At 44.2% G+C, this 18624-nt stretch overlaps 1 protein-coding gene and 1 long non-coding RNA gene across 5 annotated transcripts in view; one reads left to right on the top strand and one right to left on the bottom strand.

The window, feature by feature from the left end:
* Nucleotides 1–8610: 8610 nt before the first annotated feature.
* Nucleotides 8611–11529, bottom strand: LOC147582664 (uncharacterized). 2 transcript variants are annotated; one of them, XR_015249396.1, is made up of 3 exons: nt 11360–11529; nt 10456–10649; nt 8611–9082 (listed from the first exon to the last, which is right to left on the bottom strand). It is a non-coding gene; the product is annotated as an uncharacterized LOC147582664 (long non-coding RNA). The 2 variants fall into 2 exon arrangements; XR_015249397.1 differs by lacking the exon at nt 8611–9082 and adding an exon at nt 9342–9778.
* Nucleotides 11530–11582: 53 nt separating this feature from the next.
* The window catches only part of ATRN (attractin), a 161700-nt gene continuing 154658 nt past the window's right edge, over nt 11583–18624 (top strand). For all 3 annotated transcript variants that reach the window (XM_086701794.1, XM_086701793.1, XM_086701795.1), the window contains exon 1: nt 11583–12057. In XM_086701794.1, the coding sequence (XP_086557920.1) occupies nt 11681–12057 (377 nt within the window). In that variant the 5' untranslated portion in view covers nt 11583–11680. The remainder of the gene's footprint in view (nt 12058–18624) is intronic.

The following is an 18624-nucleotide window of genomic DNA, read 5'->3' as shown; positions in this document are numbered from 1 at the left end:
GAACTAAAGCAAAACAGTGGTTCTAGGCTAGTTCTGTCAAATATAACATTCTGTGATAATGGAAAAATTCTATATTTGCATTGTTCAACAGAGTAGCCACTGCAGCTGTTGAGAACTTAAATGTGGCTAGTGTGACCAAGGAATTAAATTTCTTTTTTTTTTATTTTTTCCCCAAATTTTTATTTAAATTCTAGTTAGTTAACACAGAGTGAAGTATTGGCTTCAGGAGTAAAATTCAGTGATTTCTCACTTACATACAACACCCAGTGTTCATCACAACAAGAGCTCTCCTAATACCCACCATCCATCTAGTCCACCCCCACCCACCTCCCTCCAGCAACCTTCAGTTTGTTTTCTATTGTTAAGAGTCTCTTGTGATTTGTTTCCCTCTCTTCTCCCTGCCTCCTGTATGTTCATCTGTTTTGTTTCTTAAATTCTACATATGAGTGAAATTATATGTGGTATTTGTCTTTCTCTTATTTCATTTAGCATAATACACTCTAGCTCCATCCACATCACTGCAAATGGCAAGATTTCATTCTTTCTGATAGCTAAGTAGTATTCCATCATGTATATATATATACCACATCTTCTTTATCCATTCATCAGTTGATGGACATTTGGGCTCTTTCCATAGTTTGGCTATTGTTGATAATGTTGCTATAAACATTGGGGTGCATGTATTTTTGAACCTTTATTTTTGTATCCTTCAAGTAAATACCTAAGTAAATACCTATCTGAGTTAAATACTCAAAAGTTCTCCATAGTGGGGCATCTGGGTGGCTCAGTCGCTTAAGCACTCAACTTCAGCTCAGGTCAAGATCTCATGGTTCAGGAGTTTGAGCCCCACACTGTCAGATTCTCTCTCTTTCCCTCTCTCTCTGCCCCTCCCAGACTCAAGCTTTGTCTCTAAAAAATAAATATATGAACTTAAAAAAAAAAGTTCACCATACCGTTCTCCAGAGTGGCTGCACCAGTTTGTATTCCCACCAACAGTGCAAGAGGGTTCCCCTTTCTCTGCATCCTCCACAACACCTGCTGTTTCTTGTGTTGTTAGTTTTAGCCATTCTGACAGGTGTGAGGTGGTATCTCATTGTGGTTTTGATTTGTATTTCTCTAATAATGAATGATGTCGAGCATTTTTTCATGTGTCTGTCAGCCATCTGGATGTCTTCTTCTTTGGACAAGTGTCTATTCATGTCTTCTCCCCATTTCCTCACTGGATTATTTGTTTTTTGGGGGTTGAGTTTGACAAGTTCTTTAGAAATTTTGGATACCAACCCTTTTTCAGATATGCCATTGGCAAATATCTCCTCCCATTCCATAGCCTGCCCTTTAGTTTTGTTGATTGTTTCCTTAGCTGTGCAGAAGATTTTATCTTGAGGAGGTCCCAATAGTTCATTTTTGCTTTTGTTTTCCTTGCCTCCAGAGAATTGTCAAGTAAGAAGTTGCTGTGGCTCAGGTCAAAGAGGTTGTTGCCTGTGTTCTCCTCTAGGATTTTGACGGTTTCCTGTCTCACATTTAGGTCTTTCATCTACTTTGAATTTATTTTTGTGTATGGTGCAAGAAAGTGGTCCAGATTCATTCTTCTGCATGTTGCTGTCCAGTTTTCCCCACACCATTTGTTAAAGATAATTTTTTCCATTGGATAGTCTTTTCTGTTTTGTTGAAGATTAGTTGGTCATACATCTGTGGGCCCATTTCTGGGTTCTCTATTCTGTTCCATTGATCTATGTGTCTGTTTTTGTGCCAGTACCATACTGTCTTGATGATTACAGCTTTGTAATAAGACTTGAAGTCCAGAATCGTGATGCCTCCTGCTTTGCTTTGCTTTTTCAGGATTTCTTTGGCTATTCGGGGGAAGGGAGGATTAAATTTCTAATTTTGTTCCATTTTCATTACATTTAAATAGCTACATGTAGCTAGCTGCTGTTGTATTGAACAGTACAGTTCTAGGGCATGATTATCTTGGGCTGCTAAAATTCTTAGGTGAAAGACTAGTGGGGAATTTATAATGGGGAGATTAGAATTACTACCCCTAAATTTACTGATCAATTTTAAAATCACAAAAAGAGACAGACGTTATGTATTCTAATTAGATGCAATGGGGAGTATGTAACACCACCCATGAAACATTCTTGCCAAAAATATCAAACCCAAATCTGATCCAGCTTCTAGATCTAACTACCAGTTTTGGAAATACAGAGAACCGGAGAATATGATACACACCATAGCAAGAGAGGTCAGCAAAATCTAGAATGTGGTAAACTCCTCAGAACAAACAATATGATTTATTATGATAATAAAATAATTGCAAGGGAGGGGCACCTAGGTGGCTCAGTCTGTTAAGCATCCGATTCCATTTGAGCTCAGGTCATGATCTCATGGTTTGAGCCCTGAATTGGGCTATGAGTTGACAGTGAAAAGCCTGCTTGGGATTCTCTGTCCCCCTCTCTCTCTGCCCCTCCCCTGCTCATGCTTTTTTTTCTCTCTCTCAAAATAAATAAATAAACTTAAAAAAATAGTAATTGCAAGGGAGAAGTGGGAGAGGATGAAAGCTATAGATCAGAGAGACCCTATTTGGGACCAACTGTGTCTTGGTCTGGTGCCCCCCAAAGCAGAACCTGATTAAAAAAAACAAAAACAAAAGCAAAAACCAAAACTATGTGTAATGCTTTATTCAATACTTTATTGAAGAGTGTGATCTCAGAGGGCAGGAATGAGGGACAATAAATGAAAAAGGGAAGCACAAGAAGCCATGATCAAGTTGGCTACCATGAAGAGTGATTTCTTAATCCCACAGACCTTGTGAGAAGTTACATATACTGGGTCTTCAGACTGTCGATCTCGGGATGAAAAGGAAAGCAGTTGTCCATTGGTCAACGTTTGCCTCAAAGAGTTTTAAGTGCCTGGCACTTTTGGGTTGTGCATGCCAGGCAGGTTTCTACAGTATTCCACACTGCAGCATTAAAAAGAAGCCCTGAAGCTGTGCCAGGCCACACCTGTGTGCAGCTGGTTGGAGCCTGTGCAGAACTGATATGGGCAGCAAAGTCTGGATTAAATGACAGGTGAGCCTGAGGGTATCTGGAGTTATGCACAGAGATGTCTGATATAAACTATTTAAAAAAATGGGTGGGGGGGGGAGTGGGACAGGGAGAGAGAGGGAGAGAAGGAGAGGGAATGAATCAGGGGAACTTGAATGCTATTGAATTTTGAACGTCTTTGGTGACCTTAAGGAATTATTGTTAAGTTAACTTTTTGTGTGATTATGGTATGGTGTTTATGACATTTTTTTCAAGACTTATCTTTTAGAAATCCATACTAAAGGATTTGTACATGAAACAATATGATGTCTGGAATTTTCTTCAAAAGAATCCAGTTTTTAAGGGAGAGTAGATGGAGGCATAGCTGAAACAAGATTGGCCATGAGTTATATGCTGATTTTGAAAACATCCACTAACTTTGAACTTAATTTCTCTCCCCTTGAATGTGGATGGGACTTAGTGACTTGTTTCTAATGAACACAATGTGGTAGAAGTGATCTTGTGTGTCTTCCAAGACTGTGTAATAAAAGTCATTGCAACTTCCACCTTGCGCTCTTTTGGATCATTTGTTCTGGGGGAAGCCAGCTGCCCTGCTGTGAAGACACTTCAGCTGCTCTGCGGAGAGGGCCACGTGGCAAGAAACAGATGCTTCCTGGCAACACTTTACCAGCCAGAGGTGAGGGTCACCTTGGAACAGATCCTTTAGCCCCAGCTAAGGCTTCAGATATCTGCAGGCCAGGCAGACAACATGACCACAGGCTCATGACAAATCCTAAGACAGAACCGCCCAGTTAAGCCACTCCTAAAATCCTGACTCTCGGAAACTGTGCAAGATAATAAATGTTTATTACTGTTTAAATATGCTAAGTGTTGGGGTAATTTGTTACACAGCAGTGGTCAACTGAAATAAATTAATAATTGTTGAAGCTGAGTGTTGAGTTCATTGTAGGATTCTGTTTTTGTATATGTCAAACTACATTTTCTTTTTTATTATTTTTAGAGAGAGAGTGTGTGAGCAGGGGAGATGGGCGGAGGGGGAGAGAGAAAGAATCTTAAGCAGGCTCCACACTCAGCACTAAGCCTGATGCAGGGCTCGATCCCATGATCCTGGGAACATGACCTGAGTCGAAATCAAGAGTCGGATGCACAACCAACTGAGCCCCCCGGGTGGCCCTGTTTGGCATTTTCCATGATAAAAGTTAAATACTGAATTCCTATATTGCATCTTCATGTTAAGTCATTTCCAAGTGGATTAAAGACTATCTGTCAGGGGCGCCTAGGTGGCTCAGTCGGCTGGGCATCCGACTTCAACTCAGGGCATGATTTCGCCATTTCCAAGCTCGAGCCCTGCATCCGGCTCTGTGCTGACAGCTTGGAGCCTGGAGCCTGTTTCAGATTCTGTTTCCGTCTCTCTCTGCCCCTCCCCGACTCATGCTATGTCTCTCTCTCTCTCTCTCTCTCTCTAACATTAAAAAAAAAAAAAAACAAAACTATCTGTAAAAAGCAAAAATTCCTGGTAAATCATCATCTCTTTAACCTCAACGTAGGAAAGGATTTCTTAAACAAGACATGAAAAGCACAGACTACCACGGCTCCTGGGAAGCTCAGTCAGTTAAGAGTCTGACTCTTGATTTTGGCTCAGGTCATGATCTCGCGGTCATGAGATTGAGTCCCTTCAGGGCCTCAATGGCCCTGGCTGTGGAGCTTGCTTAAGATTCTCTCTCTCCCTCTGCCCCTCCCCTGCTCATAGGCGTGCTCCCTCTCTCTCTCTCAAGAAAAAAAAAAAAAAAAAGAAAATCACAGACTATTGAGAAAAGATTGATAAATTTATATACATTAAAGATAATTTATTAGATGATACTATAAAGAAAGTGGTATTTGTTACACATATAATGAAGAAAAGACTAGTAACTGAATATAGAAGTGACACAAATCCGTAAGAAAAAGAAGCAATTCAATAGAAAAGTGGGCAAAGGATATGAATGCTCACTTCACAGAAGGGGAGACCTAAATGGTCAATAAACAAATAAAAAACTGATCAACCAGTGTCTCTATCTCTGTGTTGGTCCCCTCAGTAATTAACACTCTCTCCCCTAGCAGATATTAACAATGGCTGACTGGAGTTGGTATATAAATACCTGTAAACACCCTTGCCCCCTTGCCTCTCTGAGACATGTGTCCTGTACCACTTCCCAGAGTTCCCTCTGTGGAATTTCCCTGTGGAATGGCTCACACTAGTCACTGACTAATAACACATTCTGTATTGATTTTCTTCCCTTCCCTGTTTCACTTCCCTACTCTCCTGTTTCCTGGGATTACATCCCACATTAACCTTGAATTCTTGCCTCAGGGCTTTCTTTCGGGGGAACCTAAGCTAATAGAAGAGTGTTCAAGCTTCCTTGCCAGTATCAGACACAGTCTTGAGCCCTGGCAATTCTGTGAGAATTTCATGCACAAAAAGAAGTTATAGCCTTGAAATGCGTATGGGAGAAAGGGGTCTGATGGCTTCAAACAAACCCTAAGGGTGGGAGGCTCAGACCAGTGGCCATAGGAATACACTTCAAAGCTACCCCAAGCCCAGGACTCTTGCAGGTCTGCTTTCTTTCTGTCCTCTTTCAAGTCTGTACGTAATCAATGCCCTTGGCCCTGACTCACTGAGTTCATAGCTAAACTCTCCCTGTTGCTTGAGTCATTTTTGATATGCTGATCTGGCTTTAGCCTGTTTAACTTGGTAAATAAACACTGCAATCTGGGCCATATCTCTAGCCACAGACCATGCTTTTGGTGAGCTGGTTCTGTACACAGGGTTATCTGCTACCCCTCCTCCATACTGGGGTTCTGGCCGCGGTCATAGTACAAGTGAACACAAGAACCACCTCCCTGTAATGAAGGCTGCTTTGCTGCCAGTGGCTTCTCAGATGATGGGAGTTTATGCCAATGGCTTGGCAGCAACATGAGATGGGGACCTCTGTGTGGGCATCAGAAGCCTTGATCACAACACTGGCAGCAGTTTATATCAGTGCCTTGGGCAAGCACTAGCAATAGAGACGGTGTTTCTGGCTGTACCAGCACAGTGGGCTTTCATGGGAGCCAGCTTAGAGAGTTGGTTTCTCTATGAGCCAAAGCAGGAAACAAGGAAATGGACATCTTCCACGGGTTTGCCATACTGTCTCAGTGGTAGTATCTTCTGTTATGGTGTTGGGTATATTTAGGGGGACTTCCAAATTCTTGTGGCCTGTGTTAATTACCTACTGCTGTAAGACAAACTGCCCCCAAATTTAGTGGCCTACAACAATTTATTATCTTCACAGTTTTTATGGGTCAGAAATTCAGGAACAGCTTGACTAGGCAATTCTGGCTCAGGGTCTTTTGTGAGGTCTCAGTCAAGATGTTGGCCAGGACTGGCATCATCTGAAGCCCTGACAGGGGCCAAAGGATCCATTTCCAAATTGTCTTACACACGTCTGGTAAGTATGTACTGGTTCTTGGTGGCAGGTTCCCGTTCCTCCCCACCTGTGCCTCTCCACAGGCTGCTCGTGTCCTCATGACAAGATGGCTGGCTTCCTCCAAAGCAAATGAAGAGAGAAGGACAGGGAGGAGAGGGAGAGGGAGAATGTGAAGGAGAGGAAGAGGGGAAGGAGAAACTATCCTTTGTATGACCTAGCCTCAGAATATATATAGTATAATTCTACCACATTCAAGTTGTTAGAAGAGAGTCACTAAGTCTGGCCTTTATTCTACAGAGAGGAATTAAACTCCAACTTTTAATGAGAATATCAAAGAATTTGTGGAAATTTCTTTTATTTAAAAAATTTTTTTTGAATGTTTATTTTTGAGAGAGAGAGAGAGAGAGAGAGAGAGAGAGACAGAGCATGAGCTGGGGAGGGGCAGAGAGAGAGAGGGAGACAGAGAATCCAAAGCAGGCTCCAGGCTCCGAGCCCGATGCAGGGCTCAAACTCACAAGCCATGAGATCATGACCTGAGCCAAAGTCAGACGCTCAACTGACTGAGCCACCCAGGCACCCCTGTGGACATTTCTTTTAAAGCACCATCTTGTTTTTAAGTTTAATAACTAATTGTAACTTGGATTATAAGGTTTTTTTCAAGTCCTCTGTCCTTTGAGTTGATATAAAGGCCACTTCCTGTATTCGTGGGGCTTACCTATGGCAGCCACCAGGAGCTCTGACAACAGCTAAGGGGGCTAATCCTATGCTCCCAGATCAAGGATCCCTGAACATTTACTTGTAGAGCCTCCCAAGTACTATAGGGATCTTATGTTTGTAAGTTGACCTATCCTTCGCACGGGAGCTACCATTGCCACCATTGTGTTTCTTCCAAACCCTCAGGATCAACCTTTTTCACAGGCAATATAGTACCTTACATGTTAGGTAAGATTCTGATATCTATAATTAGGGAATTGCTTTGTTCCAAATAGATGAAGAGTATAAGAAGATCCTTGACATAAAAAATGTTGATTTTTCCAATAGTACAGAGTGAAGTCTCTTGATACTTAGGGAAGGTCAGACAGCTTGATCAGATAGATCTTACCAGGGCGGCATTCATCCTTACAATCCAGTGCTCCATAAATATTTGTTGTATACAGTAGACTGATACCCCTCCCAATTTTTTTTTTGGATCTTTCTTATGGCTGTGAGTGTTGGCTGGCTGCCAAATGAGATTTGTATGCAAAACAATGCCTTCTTGTCTCAAGGTGGAATCAACTCTTAGATACAATCTATGTCTCAAGGCTCTCCATAGGTTTAGGCTGCCGCTTGACTCCAGATAAGACCACATCTTTGCTTAGCTCCCTTCCCTATCTGTCCTGCTTCCTTCATTGCCTTTCTCCAGGGAGCACTCTCATAATAAATCCTGTTTCGGGCTCTGCTTCTAAGGAAACTGACCTAAGACAATGCATGAGTAAAAGCCAAACAATTGTTAAAAACATCCATGTCCATGACCTGGAGACAATGCAAAGATATAGAAAATGATGGCATGAAATTAGAGAGAGCAAAGGGCATACAAACAGAGAGACTGCCTTTCCTGAGTTTAAAAAAAAAAAAAAGAAGAAGGAAAAAATGGGCAGAGGTAACTTCAAACCGTCTTAGTGGATACAAACCTTCTTGGCCACGCAGTTGGTGAGGACTCTGTCATGTGGAGTCTGGACTTAAAGCAGTTCCAGGAATTTTTTGCCATTGGAATTCCTTGCCATTAACATTAAAATTTCTAGGTCCTGGAAGTGGCCACCTTGAAAGGACTAGTGGAGAAAAAGATGGTGTGGGATTTCAGATAGAACAGTCATAGAGTGTTGGTGGTAAGGTGTAAGGAGTCCAGCAGACAAGCTTCTGGAGCTGCAATGACCCTTTTCAGGAAGAATGACCCAACGATCAGAACCCTCTGTGTATTATATATAAATGACTCATTGTACATCCTATATGTATATACAATTATACAGCCATTGTTAATCAAGTTTACCTTAAAGACTTATTCTTATCTTTGGAGGCAGGAAGTTACAGAGTATTTTGGGAATTTATTGCAGTCCTAAAACAAACCATCCCCAAACTTAGTGGCTTAGAGAAGTATATTTATTTATTTTGCTCATGTATCCGCGGTTTGGGTGGGTTAGCAGAGGTGGCACCCCCTCTGCTTCATTAGTGTCTGGGGCCTTAACTGGGAAGAACCGAACGGCTAGGGTCCAGAATGGCTGCGGCTGCTTCCTTGCAATATGGCAGTATCAGATTAGCTGGGCTTCTTTTATGGCAGCTGGATTTCCTCAGAGCAAGTGTTCGAAGGCACTCAGAAAGAAGCAGCAAAACTTCTTGGACCTTGACTCAGAAGTTTCAGTATTTCACTTCCACCACAGTCTATTGGTGCAACAAACACTAAGACCAGCCCAGATTCAAGGAGTTGGGGGAATTAGTCCCCATCTTTCCATGGAAGGAGGGCAAAACAATTTGTAGACATCTTTAATTCCACCATGCAAAAGTATAAAGTGCAGGAGACTGACAACATTAAAGGAGAAAGAAGATTGCAGTATTTCCCTGCATAGTCAAGGTAAGATTTTGTTTGTTTGTTTTTAATTTTTTTTTTCAACGTTTTATTTATTTTTGGGGCAGAGAGAGACAGAGCATGAACGGGGGAGGGGCAGAGAGAGAGGGAGACACAGAATCAGAAACAGGCTCCAGGCTCTGAGCCATCAGCCCAGAGCCTGACGCGGGGCTCGAACTCACGGACCGCGAGATCGTGACCTGGCTGAAGTCGGACACTTAACCGACTGCGCCACCCAGGCGCCCCAGATTTTGTTTGTTTCTTAGTAAAAATTTTTTTTTAGCGTTTATTCATTTTTGAGATACAGAGGAACAGAGTGTGAGCGGGCAGGGGCAGAGAGAGGGAGACACAGAATCTGAAGCAGGCTCCAGGCTCTGAGCTGTCAGCACAGAGCCCGACATGGGGCTCGAACTCACGAACTGCTAGATCACGACCTGAGTGGAAGTCGGACGCTTAACCGACTGAGCCACTCAGGCGTCCCAGATTTTGTTTTTTTTAAGGCAAGATCATTTGAGCAAAACATGGCTAAGGAAAGAGAACCAGAGAAGGGAGTAGATTAAAGAGGAAAACATTTGCTGTAGCAAGGTTCTAGGGCAGCCATATTGCTGCCCTGTGGACGCAAACCATTTTCTCTTATCTCTGAGTATTCGTAAAATTATGTGAAACTTCACAGCCTGGCTTCAGTTTTGCTGTGAAGAAAGAAGGGAAAGTCTGGTTCCATTTCTGGCCTGGGGGAGTAGGGAGAGCAGTGCTTCCTGAAGCCAGGCCATAGCTTCATGTAAGCTTCATGTAAGCTTCATGCCATTCCAGCCTTACATGAAGCCATGTAAGCCATAGCTTCATGTAAGTCAGATGGGTCACCTCCATCTGACTGGGTTCTTGCCAGAGGGTAGGGCCATGTCTTCCATCCCCACCTCATTCTACACAGCCCCTGTAGGACACTGCAGCAAAAACCACCCGCAAACCAGAATGCCTGTGGTAGGGCCTAAGCTGAACAATGTGTTTTGTGTAACAATAGGAGGGATGTGTGGGTGGAGAGCTGAGGGCGGAGACTGGTGGGCTGTTAGGCTTCACCTGCCATGAAGTGGATACACAGGAAGGTAGGTCAGGACCTAGATATGAGTACGGGGGTATATGCTAGAATTCTGAGCTCTAAGGTAAAGCAAAAGGGGATTTCTTTGTTTCCCAGGGACTGCAGGGTGCTCAAACTCTGAGCTGACCCAGGAATATTCCTCACAACACAAGGCTTATGTCAGACAATGTCTGGTTATCTATTGCTGAGTAATAAACCTCTCCAAAACTTAGAGGCTTCAACTGACAGCCAGTTTCTCAGGATTTTGGAAAAGGCACAGGAGGAAAGACTTACCTCTGTTCCAGGTAATGAGGAACAGCTCAGATGGCTGGGACAACCTAGGTGGCTTCTTCCCTCAATGACTGGTCCCTCAGCTGGGATGGGTTCACCAGGTACATGTGTCTGGGACTTCACTTCCTGGTGGTAACTGGGTCTCGACTTCTCCATGTCTCAGGGCCTTTCCCTCTCTATGTCTCTGTGTCATCTTTCTACAGCAAGGTGGAAGAGGGGGAGCAGCTCAGGATTATCAAAATCAAAATCAAGGTTACCAGGTATTCTCAAAGCTCGTATCTGTAATTGGCACAGTCACTTCTGCCACGTTCTGCCTTTGGTTACATCGAATCACAGGTCCAGTCCAGATTCCAGGGTTGACGACCACACAAGGTTACACTGTCAGGAGGCTTGTTTCACTGGGGCCACCAAAGTAACAAACTACCTGACAAGAAGGGCTCTAGGTGCAGATGTGTGCGGTGGGCCGAGGGTGCTGGATTCTCTTAAGAGGTATTTGAGAACATATAGTGCAAAGTAAGATAACCCCAAATTTCCTCCCCAGAATTAAGGGTGGGGGCTCTGGTCGGCCACTGGATCGGCCTGAATCAAGGAAGCTGAACTCTTCACTCAGGAGTACTGGGCATTTATTGCGCATAGCCTATGCGCTGGGGTTAATACACGTGTTACTTCGTTGTCCCTACTTTACAGAGGGGAAAGCAGAGGCTGGTGCGCAGCACTCTTTCTACAGTACCGCACACCACGACGAAGCCTTCTAGGCCCCTTCTGCCCCGCAGGTAGTCCCCCGCAGGCAGAGCGATGACACAGGCCGGGGTCTCCGGAAGGGCAGTCCTCAACACAGCCGGCTTTGCTAGCAGAGCGGACGGCTCCCAGGCAGCCAACGGTAAGAGGCTGCCTCAGGGATGCTAACCTGTCGCCGGGGCACCGAGAGAAGGCTAAGAACCGGAGCGCAAAGGCGCCTCTGACCCGAGGGGGAAGGGGTCTCAGCAAGCGGTAGACCAAGGGTCAGACACTCGCCTCCAAGGCCGCGTGTGCGAGAGGACGGCCCGCGCGCCGCGCGCCGCCCACGCACGCACGCACCGCTCCGCCTACCGCGCAGCTCTGGCCCCACCCCCAGGATTGACCGCCCGAGCCACCGTCCGCACAGCCCCGCCCCGCACGGCCAGGCAAAGCGGAGCCGGCCGTGCGGTGTGTGTATGTGTTCGCGGGGCGCCGTCTCAGCCCCGGGAAGATGGTGGCGGCGGCGGCGGCGACTAAGGCGAGGCTGAGGAGCAGGACGGCGGCGACAGCGCTTGCGGGCAGGAACAGCGGGCAGCGCTGGGACTGGGACGCGACCGGGGCTGGGAGGCCGGGGCTGGGGGCCGGGCTGCGCCTCCCGCGGCTGCTGCTGCTGCTGCTGCTGCTGCTCCCGCCGCCGCTGCTGCTGCTGCCCTGGGCGGCCGAGGCCGCGGCAGCGGCGTCGGCGGTGTCGGGCTCAGCCGCAGCCGAGGCCAAGGAATGTGACCGACCCTGTGTCAACGGCGGCCGCTGCAACCCTGGCACCGGCCAGTGCGTCTGTCCCACCGGCTGGGTGGGCGAGCAATGCCAGCACTGCGGGGGCCGCTTCAGGTGAGTGGGGGGTGGTGTTGGAGGGTCAGGCCCAGAGGGGGACTGAGGCTAAGGGGCGCCGAGATGGCTCCAGGCCGGAGGCAGATGCCGGACAGTAAGTGGGGAGGGTACGGCCGCCCCTCGGTGTTTGAGGACCATTTGCTTCCGAGGAGATCATCGTCTCTGGCCTAGGGTTGTCTTGTACTGGAAGATGAAAAGGTTCGAGGCACGGGTGGAGGCACTACAGAGGGATTTGGGTGCGGCGGGTACATGAGAAGAAAGCTTAGGGTCCCAAAGAGTATCAAAGCCAGTCCTTGAAACTGGGCCGCTTTCGGATAAACGGGGTATAAAAGAAAAGAGAGTTAGTCTTTAAGTAACACTTCGTTTTAACGTCTCCTTGTTCCCTAGGGTCTGATGAGTTCTCCAACTCACTGGAGATGTAGGGTACTCTGAAGAAACAGGGCCCTGGAAGTGATTTGTTGGCTGGAGATAGAAGGAAAAGGTTAGGATTGTGAGATATTAGAGATAGAATCAGTGGTTGTTGGCTAGAGGAAAGTGAAGAGACTCGCCTTTTGAAGCTCACTAGAGGTGGCTGATTGGAACAGGATGGAGAGGGCATAGAAGGAGGTTCCTGTATGCCCTGGTTTCTGGAGAATATGGAGTTCTGAGTTGGCCTGGTTTGGGACAGTACCTCCTGGAGAGATCATTAATTCATTAATTAAAAGTTATCTATTATTTGCTTCAGTTGTGAAAGGATTTCCAGGTAATGCACACAAACAAATAGATTAGCTAGACTTTGACCTAGTCCACCTGGAATTTGGAATACAGTAAGAGAAAGATACGTACACAAATGACCCTAGTCACCAGGACTACGGAGTCATTCATGCCTTTGGCAGATTTTACTAAACATTTTTGATGTCAGATGTGGAGGAGTGGGGAAATATGGAAACCAAGACAGAGGGTCCCTGCTCTCATGGATCTTACGTTCCAGTGGGGGAGACAGGCAGTTAATAAGTAAATAAGCAAATAAGTAAAGAAAAATGAACAAGATAATTTCAGATAATAGTAAAATGCTGTCAAGAAAATAAAACAGGATGACCTGATAGAAAATTATAACCAGTGAGTAACTTTAGGAGGAACTCTCATTTGAAGTGACATTTGATCAGACCTAAATGAAATAATGGAGAACCTGTGGGAATTCAGGGAGGGAGGTTGTGACTAGCTGGGGGAATGCAAAGAAGACTTCGAGGAAGAAGCGACATTGGATTTGAGCATTTGAAGCAAAATAGGATTTGGAAATGTATAGCTGGGAAAAAAAAAAATTCCAGGTGGGAGGAAGGATGCAAGCAAAATTGTGGAACCCAGAAAGCAAAGTATTGCTGGTACCAGGGTGTATAGAAGAGAGCTGTGAGAGGGATCTTTGGAATGGTAGAACTGTAGACTCATGTAATGTCAGATCTTCAGGGGAACTCAGAAACATTGAGGAGATGAGCTGTTTATTGTTAGGGAGTAACCAAGTGATTTCATGACCTGTGTGTAGTGGGGGCTGGCCTTGTAACTTTTTTTTTTTAAGTTCATTTTTGAGAGAGAGAGATAATGCACAGGAGGGGCAGAGAGAGAGGGAGAGAGAGAGGGAATCCGAAGCAGGCTCCAAGCCATCAGCACAGAGCCCGATGTGGGGCTTGATCCTGTGAACCGGGAGATCATGACCTTAGCCAAAATCCAAGAGTCAGATGCTTAACCAACTGAGCCACCCAGTCGCCCTGTGGCCTTGTAACTTAGAGTGTTCTGATTTATGAATTACATTAATTGACTCATATTTGTTGAGGGCTCCTCTGGGGTAAGTTGTGAGATACAGTGGCAAACAAGACCAACATAGTCCTGCTCTTATGGAGCTTACATTCTAGCTTGGGAATAGGAAATCTAATAACCGATTTATTATTATTTTGCTTGAGGCTATGGAAGAAAGGATAGAGGACAAACAGAGGACTTAGTTTGGAATGGTAAGGCTAGTGGCTGAATAAGTGACTTTTGAGTTGAGATTTGAAGGGTAGGATAGCACTGCCTATGTGAGGAGTGGGGTGCTAAAGGGCCAGCATGTCCAGAGGCTTGGGATGAAGGGGATCATGGCAAGCTGGATAGAAGGCCAGAGAGCTGAAGCAGAGAGCAAATGGGAGCATGGCAAGACTAGAGAGATAGGCAGGGGCCAGGCCATGTGAAGCCCTGTAGGTTGAGTTGAGAATTTTGACCTTTAGCTATCGAGCAATGGAATGGCATAGTTCACTCTCATTTTCATGGCATTACAGGATTTTAGATTGGAGCCAGAGCAGGAATGGCCTGAAAGTAAGGCCAGAGCATTTTGAATTTGAAGATCTTCTAAGATCAAGTGAATGGGTGGTTGTGTCAGAGGAGAGTCCTTTAAGTTCTGAGAATGTGGAATGCTGTGGAAGGCAGTGGGGGCCCACAGGGTGTGGAGGAACATGCATAGCAAGATCTGTCTGTCTACTTTTCAGAGTATGTGGACTCATTGGGCACCTGGGTGGGGGCTGGCCTGGGTCAGGACGGCAGCAATGAGAACCTGAGATAGGCTGTGGGAATGGAGGCAGGGTAGGTGCTAGGTGGTATTGCAGAGGTAAAAGACAGGTCTTGCTTTGAAACTGGTTCATTCTTGGGAAGGGAGGGGGATGGTGAGGGAAAGCAAACTAGATCCTATCTTGGGCGACTGAGAAGATAGTAATACCATTAACAGACATAGGGACACAGGAGGAGATTTTATACACACTGAGATTGGGTGCTCTTAGGCTATCCACTTAGCAGGACAGGTGTAAGCATTGGGGTCGTTTGTGTATGAGGGAGATTGCCAGGGAGAAAGAGCAGGGGTCTCTTGTAGTCCAGAGGATTGGAGAAGAGCCACTTGTTATAGGGAATAAGCAGTCCTGACACTGGTTGTCTCAGATAGTGTCATGCATGAGTGAAGGGGCACCCCTGGTCTTTGTGGATGCTCTATTTGAGCAGGTTCAAGGCTGTGTCACTGCTCTTTCCTGGGCAAACAGTTATGACTTTGGTCCTTATATTCCAGTATATTTTGTAGGCTTCTGGAATTTGCGTTTTTAAAAATGAAAGTAAGAGGAACTTAATGTCTCTGGCCTTTTAAAAAACTTTCATTAAATTGTTAGTGGAAGGATTATTTTAGGGGAAGACTGAAATGTTGGTTTTGATTATAGTGGTACGTGTCTTGATTTAACTCACAGACCTTTTTGTTATTAAATGAAGAGACATTCAAATGAATACCTTTCTGGTTTGGAATGGCATCAAGTCAGTGTGTTTTTTAAATCTTTCTAGTTCCATAATTCCTGTGTGAAAATTGTGGTTATAAGGTCTTTTCTGTTAATTGAAAGGAATGTAAGATAATAAGAGGAGTAGATTTCACTGAAGTTATCGCTGGATGCATACCATGTGCCAGGGACCTGGCCAAATGTTTTCATATGCATTGTGCCATTTAATCTTCTGGACAACTCTGAGGGTGTCGTATAAAATTTGTGTTATTATGTGGTTGCAGTTAGAAAATCACTTAATTTTTTTCCAAATGAAAGTTCCTACAGAAATGATTAATCACAGAGGATTTTATTATTGGTGTCAGTTTAGTAAAAATTACTATGGAATCTTTGATGGATGATTTCTAAAGCAGTGCCAGTTTCATTTATTTTTATGTTAGCATTTATAATTCAGTGATCATTTTTTTTTAAATTTATTTGAGGGGGAGGGGCAGAGAGAGAATCCCTGACGCGGGGCTCAATCCCACCAACCACGAGATAATGACCTGAACAGAAATCAAGAGTCAGATTGCTTAACCGACCAAGCCACGTGGGCACCTCATCAGTGATCATTTTCTTCTATTTGTGACCTCACCATTGAAATTTTTCTTTGGAGGATAAATACATGCCATCAAATTAGAAATAAAGATAGTAAGCCCATTTATGAAATTAATTGCATTTAATTCTTCTATCAGAAGTGGAAGTTTCAGGAGGATAGACTATAATAGCCTAGTGAATGGGAGCCTTGTAATTACCCAGGATATTAAGAACTTCCCTTCCCTAGAAGGAAAAAATATGCAGTGCCTGGCTCATTCAGTTGGAAGAGCGTGAGTCTCTTGATCTCAGGGTCATCAGTTCAAGCCCCACGTTGGGCGTAGAAATTATTTACAACAAATTTTAAAAAACGAAAGAAAGAGAAAGAAAGAAAAGAAATAGGCATTTATTGAGCATCTATTTTGTGCCGGGCGTATGGGGTGATGGTGGTATTAGTCACAGCAGTAGCTGCCACCAGCATTTTTCCCATTTTTTTCTAGGTGTTGTGTCAATTGCCATTTAGAAATTACTTATTTTAATCCTTAGAGTGAAGTTATTCCCATTTCACGGATGGGTGAACTGAAGCTTGGAGATACTTAGTAACTTGCTCCAGCTTATACAACTTGTGAAAAAACTGGACTGGGATTTGAATTCAGGCCTTGTTAATTCCCATACCCTTGCTTTCCATTGTACCATTTGTCCTCTCATGTTTTTCTGAGTCCAGTCACCCTTTATGAACATTCTTTGGAAGGGTTTCCTGATGCCATTAAGAAACAAAGGAGGAAAAATAGATTTATTGCAGCAATATGCTGGCATTAAAATAAACAAACAAACAGACAAACCAAAGGAAAAAACAAACCCTTAACTTACTCGAACCTGTTTGGCTACTGATCAGGGACATGTATACCTATATGAAAGGAAATGTCTGGAAAATAAAATTTGAAAAAAGAAAAAGGTAAAAAAAATTTTTTTTGTTTTGGTTTATCATAACTACTAAGCAGTATTAACTTGAAGCCCTAAATTTATGTTCATGAGTCAAATAGACTTGTCTGTGTTCCCCAGTAGAATATAAGCTCCATGAGCTCTGGCTTCCCAGAGCCTAGAACAGTGCCTAGGACATGGTGCACAATAAATATTTGTGGAATGAAAGAATAAAATTCTGCAATATCTTTTTTATGACTTACAAAAAAAGTCATCCTTACCTGTATGATTGCCATCTGTGTCTTTTGTTCTCATAAATCTCAGGCACTTCTTTGCCTGCTGTATGCTGGGCATCTTTTTTGGGATGTTTTATGGTCACCTCATAGTAAGCCATCTGAGACAAACTTTTATCCTCATGGAAAAAAAGAGTCTTTTCCTTTATACTCTCTTATTTCAGTAGTCAATCCTGCGAAATAACCAAAGGTCAAAACTAAAGAGTAATCCTTTGCTTTTTCTGTTTGTTCTCTCTTCTCTAAAGTCTTAAAATTGTGTTCCTTCGCACTCCTGCTGCTGCTGTCCTAGATCATCTGGCCCTTCACCTCCTTGCTGACCTGCCTCTGTTGCACCCTGACTGGTCTCTTGCACCTCCAGAGTCCATTCAACACTTTGTCATAGGAATCCCCTGAAAACGTGTGTCAGCGGTCTTGCTCAGAAACCTCTTTTCTTTTTCTGCTCCTCTTATTACCTGGAAAATGCCCCTCAGCAGAAGGCTCCCACTGCCCCAAACACATTCTTTTTTCCCTAATCATATTCATCTACTTTGTAGTTTTTCTGCATATTTGCTAAATTTAACACCTTTCCTTCTTGCCGCCCCCATATTCTTTTTCTCTCCTTATCTAGATTCTACCTCAAAGCCCGTCTTCAGTTCTCTATAATCTGTTATAGACCATTCTCTGAAATCATACCCATTATCTTTTTCTGAGATGAGTTATCAGCCTGTTCAATACATAGAAGCTTTTGAATGATTATTATGTGTTAGGTGCTGTTCACTTGCCTTGATATAAAGGTGGGTAAGAAAGCCTTGCTGTCCCGTTGGAGAGCTCATAATTCTGAAGGGAGGACAGCTATGTGCACAGGCAATTAAAATTTAATAATAAAAATGCAAGCAGTATGTGGTGCTGGACTTATACATAGTGGAGAGGGGCCATGGTGGAAGGCATCACAAAGAAGAGAACATTTGGGCAGATCTGAGGTTTAGTGTGAATAGACAGACCATCTGGGAGAGATGAGCATTCCAGAAGGAGAAAAGAGCATGTACAAAGGCAAAGAATCATGGACTATCATCCTTACCTAAGTGTATTAGTTTCCTAGGTTTGTTGTAACAAAGTACCACAAACTGGGTAGCTTAAAACAACAGAAATTTAATTTCTTCCAGTTCTGGAGGTCACAAGTCTGAAATCAAATGTCAGTAGTGTCATGTTCTCGCAGAAAGCTCTAAGGGAGAATCTGTTCCATGCCATTCTTAGCTGCTGGAATTGCCAGCAATCGTTAGCGTTCCTTGGCTTGTAGATGCATCACTTTAGTCTCTGCCTCCATCACTTCAGATTCACATGACGCTTTCCCTGTGTGTCTCTTGTCTCGTAAGGAGGCCAGTCATGTTGGATGTTTGAGTATGACCTCATCTTGAGTATATCTGCAACCTCTCTGTTTCTAAATAAGGTCACGTTTACGGGTACCGAGGGTTAGGACTCCAACATATCTTTTTGTGGGGCACAATTCAACCCACAGCACTTAGAGAACTGAACATGGATGTTGTTGG

This window comes from Puma concolor, chromosome A3 (assembly GCF_028749965.1).
Source record: "Puma concolor isolate L17-30 chromosome A3, mPumCon1.1.hap2, whole genome shotgun sequence".
In the NCBI taxonomy this organism is placed as follows: Eukaryota; Metazoa; Chordata; class Mammalia; order Carnivora; family Felidae; genus Puma; species Puma concolor.
The sequence above is the reverse complement of the archived record's forward strand: the minus strand, read 5'-3'. Positions and strand labels throughout refer to the sequence as shown.